This window comes from Pteropus vampyrus, unplaced genomic scaffold (assembly GCF_000151845.1).
Source record: "Pteropus vampyrus isolate Shadow unplaced genomic scaffold, Pvam_2.0 Scaffold431, whole genome shotgun sequence".
NCBI classification, from domain to species: Eukaryota; Metazoa; Chordata; class Mammalia; order Chiroptera; family Pteropodidae; genus Pteropus; species Pteropus vampyrus.
In genome coordinates this window covers 258,058-265,650 of record NW_011889212.1, presented here as the reverse complement: position 1 = coordinate 265,650, position 7,593 = coordinate 258,058, and the positions used below count along the sequence as shown (strand labels likewise).

The window sequence follows — 7,593 nt, the reverse complement described above, 5'->3', positions numbered from 1 at the left end:
GAATTAGGACTTTTTTTAAAAAAAAAAATCATCAATGATATTATACTTCATATGAGGCGTCTAGCTCAGTGCCTCTGGGCACTTCTGTTCTCCAGAGAGCCCCAAGTTTGTATAAATCTCTCATTTCAGTCAGAGTGGGTGAAAATGGAAACATTCTGGGTGGGGCTGGGGAACTAGCTCATCCAGAAAGTTTTGCTGGTAAGTCTGACCTTGGGGGCAGAAAGGAACAGTTAAGGCAGGAGCCATTTTACTGTGCTTATTTTATTGAGATTTAGGTTGAAGAGATAAAATACATAACCAGAACGAAGGAAAAAAAAAAAGGAAAACTTACATGGAAGGTATCAGTGAGCCCAGAGTGTAAGAAGATAATCATTTACATAGACTCAGATTCTACTCCAAGAAAGATTTTATTAAATCTTGTTCTTAAATATTTAGATAAGTTGTGTGTGTGTGTGTATGCATATACAGATACCTTTTTAACTTTCTGTTGTCTGTTTTTCTCTAAATCTTTGCTATTCAACCACTTTTTCTTTTGCATATTGTGATTATATCTTGATCTTCAATCTGCTCTTGCCTTCTTTTACTGTCACCATTCTTGCAGAACTTTACCTAACTTTGAATATCTCTATGTCCTCCATTCATCTCTCAAGATAAATATTTCACAGTTCATGACAAGATAACATGATGGTAAAAAGTACCAGATTAAAAATCGGATTTCCAAAGCTATTGAAAAGAAATTACTTTTAATGGCTTGACTCATCATTTACAAAACCAATTCCACAGTTTTCTAAACATTTCCCAATCCATACATATGCAGGATCTTTGAGCAATAATCTTATCTCAATTTAATTTCTATAAATTGCTTTAAATTTTTTCCTAATTAGTAGTTAACACAAATATTGTAATAGCAATGTAACACCAACTGGTAGAAAAATTTAAATAATTTAGTACTTATGTTATTAGAATTTCCTAATTTATTTTGACCTCCTAATGTTGCTCTATATTTGTTTATTATTCCTAAACTAAACTTGTAAATTATTTATTATTATTTCAGTATTATATATGGAGAAATATGGCCCGTAGAAGATAGTTATTTTCTCTATTGTGTTCTATTTACCTATCATTGTGCAAATGCCACTTTGCCTTGATTACTATAGTTTGATAAGTTCGAAGTCCTGTATTATAAGTCCCAGTTTTGTTATTCTTTTTCCAATATATTTAGGGTATTCCTACAATTATTTTAGAATATACTTAAATTTCTTGGTGTTGTTTGAAGCTATTCTAAATGTATTGATCAATTAAGGAAGAATCGACATCTTAATATATTTCAGTCTTCCAAACCATGGATATGCTATATAATTAAAACTTTTTTTTCTTTTTAATTTCTTTCATGTTTTGTAAGTGCTTGTCGTTAAGTTCTCCAGATTTTTTATGCCATTGTAAGTGGTATTGTAAATTTTTACAAAATTATAATTTAAATTTTAATTTTTATTTGTTTGCTAATAGCATACAGAAAAAGTATTGATGCTTTTACCTGAGTAATAGATGAGCAAAATGATTGGTTCTAAATTCTTTGATTTTTTTGTAGATGTTCATATACATTATTTCAATATTTCATTCCAATATTAGTGCCTTCTTATTTCTTTTTTATTGACATATTGACCTTGTTAGAACATCCAGTAAAATATTAAATATATGTAATCGATATTAGTTGATATTGAGATTTTTCATAGATTCCTTTCACAAAATTGAATAAGTTTTATTTTATTTTTTTTTGCCTGGTATACTGAAAGGTTTTTTTCAATATCATACATGAATCTTAAATTAATGACTACTTCTAACTCTATTAAGATTATCATTTTTTGCATTATTTTTTTATATGATGAATTACAGCTTTATTGACTGTTAAAGAAAAATACTAACCATTCATTTATCAACTACAGCATAAAAGCACAATTTCTTTAAAAACAGCTATAACCACAGTCTTGAGAGAGCAAATAAACAGAAAAATAATACCTGCAGAGTGGATAATATGACATGCAGATGAACCGTGTAAGTGGATATTTCTTGACCATCATATCAAAGTTTCTTTCTATTTTAATTTCATGTCCTATTTTAAAATAACATTTTGGGGAGTTTACTCTTATGTATCTGCTCAGCTAAGGTAACTCGAAAGTTACACAAGTTCTGGTTACTGAAAGGGTTCTCAGTTGAAACTAGCATATGTAGAGAGCATTTTACAAAAGAATGAGCTAAAGATAATCATTAATCACTACACCCCACTACCATTAGAAAAGATTGTTTCTAACTGCCACATCCCCATGGAATATTAAATTTTATGGGCAATAATTTTAATATCTTTGATAGTTAATTGCTCTCAAATTCCCTTCTATTACGTTCTTAAGAGTTTAATCAGAATGTTATCATATACAGTGATATCTGACCATTATATATGCCCTTATATCTCCCCAGAAATACCGAAGAAGACAAGAGAGTATTTTCCAAGAGTTCTCAGGAAGATGTCCTCTGTCAATGATACTGCTTCACATCCCTCTGCCTTCCTTCTGCTGGGTATACCTGGTCTGGAAGCTTTCCATATCTGGATTGCCTTCCCTTTCTTTGTTGTTTACCTGATAGCACTTGTGGGGAATGTCTCAATCCTGCTTGTGATCAAGACTGAGCAGAGTCTTCATCAACCCATGTTCTACTTTCTGGCTCTTCTTTCATGTATTGATCTAGGCCTTTCCACTTCTACCATCCCCAAGATACTGGCCATCTTCTGGTTCAACTTTAGGGAAATAAGCTTTGAAGGCTGCCTCATGCAAATGTTCTTTATCCACACCTACACGGGTATGGAGTCTGATGTACTTCTGGCCATGGCAATTGACCGCTTTGTTGCCATCTGTTATCCACTGAGATATACCACTATTCTCACCAACAAAGTGGTAGCCATCATGGCCTCTGTTGCAGTTGGGAAGCCAGCTCTTCTTGCCGCCCCCTTTTGCTTTCTTCTCAAACGATTGCCCTTCTGTGGACACTATATTATTCCCCATACCTACTGTGAACACATGGGAATTGCCCGTCTTGCCTGTGCTAACATAAGAGTCAACATCATCTATGGCTTATTTACCATTGCTACCCTCATCTTTGACTTGATTCTCGTTGCCCTTTCCTATGTTCAGATTTTAAGAGCTGTTTTCCGCCTTTCTTCCAGGGATGCCCAACTCAAAGCACTTAGCACATGTGGTTCACATGTCTGTGTCATCCTAGCTTTTTACACCCCAGCATTTTTCTCCTTTATGACTCACCGGTTTGGTAGAAATGTTCCTCGCTACATTCACATTCTCCTAGCCAATCTGTATGTGGCTATTCCTCCTTGTTTAAATCCAGTCATTTATGGGGTCAGGACAAAGCAAATTAAGGACCAAGTTGTAAGAGTATTTGTGAAAAAAGTGTGACCCAAATATATTTGTAAATTGATACATTCTTTCAGGCTAACTGTTTGCTTATCCATTTCTCAAGGTGCCTAAAACTGAAACTATGTAAAATGCACTGAGGCATTACTTAGCTTTTATCAGAATCTCCTAAACTCACCCTCAATAGTTCCTTTATGTAATTTGACTTTCAATATATCATACTATTTTTCTCATTGAAAGTGACCAAAGATTGTAGAGCCAAGTAAAAAATGTGAGGGGCAATATTGCTCTCCGTGTCAGTAGCAGAATTTACGTACAGGTTTGATAAAAAAGAAGACTTCATTGGCATGCATTTTACTTTTTTTTAATTTTTTACATGTAGATGTCTAACTGTTCCAATATCATTTGTTGAAAAGTCGATCTTTGTTTCGTCATATTACCTTTGCTCCTTTGTCAAAGATTATTGACTATATTTACATGGGTCTATATTTTGGCTCTCTATTCTGTTTCATTGATGTATTCATTTATTCTTTTGCCAACATCATACTTTCTTAGTTACTATAGCTTTATTTTAATTCTTAAAATCCAGTAATGTCAGTTATCCAATTTTATTATTTTTATTCAGTATTATGTGGCTATGCTGAGTCTTTTTCCTTTCCATATAAATTGTAAAATCAGGCTTTCAATATTCACAAATCATTTGCTGTAATTTTCATTGAGATTGTATTAAATCTGTAGGTCAGTTTGTGAAGAACTGACATCTTGACAATATTGTCTTCCTACTCATAAGCATGTGGTATTTCTTTGTTTGCTTATTTTTTTGATGTTTCTTTAGAGTTTTGTAGTTTCTCTCAGATTGATATTGTACATATTTTTAAAGATGTATACCTAAGTATTTATTTATAGTTGTTAATGTAATTTGTATTGTGTTTTTAATTTCAAATTCCAATTTTTGTTATTGTTATATGAGGAAAAGATTGGCTTTTGTATATTAACCTTGTAACATGTAAATTTGCTAAAATCGATCATTACTAACAGGTGATTTTATATATGGTAAACATAGGCCTATGTTCACACGAAGTCTTGTACACAAGTATTTAGAGCTGATTTATTCGTAATATCCAAAACCAGAATCCAGAAGGGTGATAGGTATGTGTTTCAGTGGTACATGAGGAAATTCGAAAGGCTGAAAGATATATTTATAATCTTTATTATTATAATTATTTCACATGTGAATACATATGGCAAAATATATTAAATTATACACTTTAAATTTGTTCTCGTTGTATGTCAGACATGAATAAAGTTGTAAAAGCATTAAAAAAAAAATACTAATGACTGCCATTCTTACTCATAATATAAACCAAAGATGTTAGTGTTACCCAGGTGTTCTAAATGTTTGGTACCTAAAATATCCTTGAACTTTTTGTCCTACTCTTCTCTTTTTTTTCATATTATTCTCAAAGTATATGGGCTTTCTTGTTTCTTTCAGAGTTCCTGGACAGTGAAAATTTTAGAGCTTTTGCTTTTCTATTTCCTCAGCCTAGAATATTATTTCATCTGAGATTTCCTTGTTAAATAAACCCTTCATTGCCTTCAAACATTTTCACCTGCCAAGTGATACTTTTCCTGACAACAATAAATATAAATATACCTTCTGTCACATACACAACACCCCCCCCATTTACCTATCTTTGTTTTTTTTTCTATATCAGTTATCTCTAACTATTACATTATATTTATAATTAAAACTTTTTATTAGTAAGGTAGTCCAGTGTAGACAAGATGCTATGAGTGCACTACAATCAATGTCTCCCACAGATAAAAACTAAAATTTGGGAAAAATACAAAAACAGTTATCTCAGGATTCTATAAAGTTAGCAAATCAGGCAAGTTGAAACAGTGAGTCAAAATTTGAAGAGGTGACTAGTATCATGTAAATTCTCAAAAAGATTTTTCCTATGTTCTTATCTTCCATTGATTAGTGGGTAGGAACCCAGCTGTGATATAGCTAGTTATAGAAGTAACAAAAGGAAAAAAAGGAAGGAAGGGAAAAGGAAGGAAGGAAGGAAGGAAGGAAGGAAGGAAGGAAGGAAGGAAGGAAGGAAGGAAGGAAGGAAGGAAGGAAAAAAGAAGAGAGAGAGGGAAGGAGTGAAGGAAGGAGGAAGAAAGGAAGGGTTGGTTCTAGAGATTATGTATGAAGCCCCTATTTTCTCCCTCCCTTCCTTCAATGCAGCAATATACATTGAAGGAAGAGAGGGAGTATCACTAATTGCATCAAATGGAAGTGGTCTAAACACAGCAATTTAGGATAGAGATAGTGAGATTGGATAAAGGAGCAAGACCTAACTATATGGTATGTACAAAGATCCACTTTAAACATAAATACATAGGTAAGTTAAAAAAAATAAATAAAAATAAAAATAAAAATAAAAATAAATATCATTCAAGCAATATTTAAAAAAAGCCAAAGTGGTTGTATTAACAAAGGACAAAGTAGAATTTAGAATAAGGAATACTTTGAAAATAAACATGGACATTATAGAATAAAATAATCAATTCTCTAAGAAGACATAAGCATACTAAATGCATATGCACTTAATTGCAGAGCTTCAAATCACATGAAGAAAAACATGAAATTAAAAGGAAATATAACCAAATTTGCAGTTATATTTGGAGAATTCAAGATTCCTATTTTAGTATCCAATAGGAGAAGTATAGAGAAAAGTAATAGTGAAAAGATGTAGGATGCAACTAAAAAGTGGATTAGACTAAAATTTATAGCATTAAATACTAAGTGCACATTACTTACTTTTACTTACCACTTTTTTTTATTTGTTATAAACTCCACTAGGGGATGTCATTTTGTTTATTTTGTTCTCATTTGGTTAATCTTATAAACTAATAAACATGTTTCAAAAAGACACTGAGCAAATACATACACAGAGGAGGGATAATATTGAAATAATCTTACCTTTATTGAGTGCTTAAATATGCTAGAAACAGTGCTAAACACTTTGTAATCATTAACATTAACATAGATATTATTATTTCTGTTTCACAAATGTTTCACACAGATAGTTGAAATTGTATATAACTTCACATACAGAATAATAAGTAGAAGAATTGAGATGCTAATTCCTGGTTTTGCTGACCTTAAAATAGAAGAAATTTATACCAAAGACTTAAAGGGAGAGGAGAATAAGTAGAAAAGTAGATCCCAGAATTCTCAGTTGATTTTAGATACGAATAATCGTACAATACTTTCTCGAATCTGTTTGGTCTTTACTCCATAAATGATAGGGTTCAGCATAGGGGGTACCAACAAGTACATATTGGCCAACAGAATGTGGATGTGCTGCGGTATATGCTTACTAAAACGGTGGGTGAGGAAGGAGAAAAGAGCAGGGATATAGAAGGTGAGGATGACACAAACATGGGACCCACAAGTGCTAAGGGTCTTCAATCTGGCATCTTTAGAAGGAAGATTGAATACAGTATAGAGTATCTGTATATAAGACAGAGAAATGCATGCCACATCAGTCCCAACAATTAAGATAATGACTGCCAAACTATAAATACTATTGATGGAAATGTCGGCACAAGCCAATTTTACCACAGCCATATGCTCACAGTATGTGTGGGGGACAACATTGGTCCGGCAATACGGCCACCTCCGTACCAGAAATGGATGTGGTGTCATTAGCACTAACCCACGTAGAAGTGCCACTATGCCAACCCGAGTCACCACAGAATTTGTGAGAATGGATGAGTGTCTCAGAGGATTGCAGATTGCCACATATCGGTCAAGGGCCATGGCCACAAGAAGCCCTGACTCTACCCCAGAGAAAGCATGGATAAAAAACATCTGAGTGAGGCAGCCATGGAAGTTGATTTCATGATACTTGAACCAGAATATACCCAACATCTTCGGAAGAATGGAGGTTGACAAGATGAGGTCTGTGATAGCCAACATAGAAAGAAAATAGAACATTGGTTCATGGAGAACAGCCTCAGTTTTAGTGATAAAAAGAATGAGTATGTTTCCCACGAGGGCAGCAATATACATTGAGAAGAAAGGGATAGATATCCAAATATGCATGTCTTCTAGACCAGGTATGCCCATCAGGATGAAGGTACTGGGACTTGCAAACGCAGTAGAATTAAAGTCACGCAT

General features: G+C 33.3%; 2 protein-coding genes across 2 annotated transcripts; one reads left to right on the top strand and one right to left on the bottom strand.

Moving 5' to 3' along the window:
* Positions 1 to 2,513: 2,513 nt before the first annotated feature.
* LOC105306229 (olfactory receptor 52E4-like) lies at positions 2,514 to 3,458 on the top strand. Its single transcript, XM_011381135.2, has one exon. It carries the CDS (start codon positions 2,520 to 2,522, stop codon positions 3,456 to 3,458), a length of 939 nt encoding a protein of 312 aa, XP_011379437.1. The 5' UTR covers positions 2,514 to 2,519.
* Positions 3,459 to 6,645: 3,187 nt separating this feature from the next.
* On the bottom strand, positions 6,646 to 7,593 carry LOC105306228 (olfactory receptor 52E4-like). The gene has a single exon (XM_011381134.1). It carries the CDS (start codon positions 7,591 to 7,593, stop codon positions 6,646 to 6,648), a length of 948 nt encoding a protein of 315 aa, XP_011379436.1.

Bases quoted from the DNA above. Each gene is read 5' to 3' on its own strand.
- LOC105306228 (XM_011381134.1), bottom strand. From the start codon at position 7,593: ATGCGTGACTTTAATTCTACTGCGTTTGCAAGTCCCAGTACCTTCATC.
- LOC105306229 (XM_011381135.2), top strand. From the start codon at position 2,520: ATGTCCTCTGTCAATGATACTGCTTCACATCCCTCTGCCTTCCTTCTG.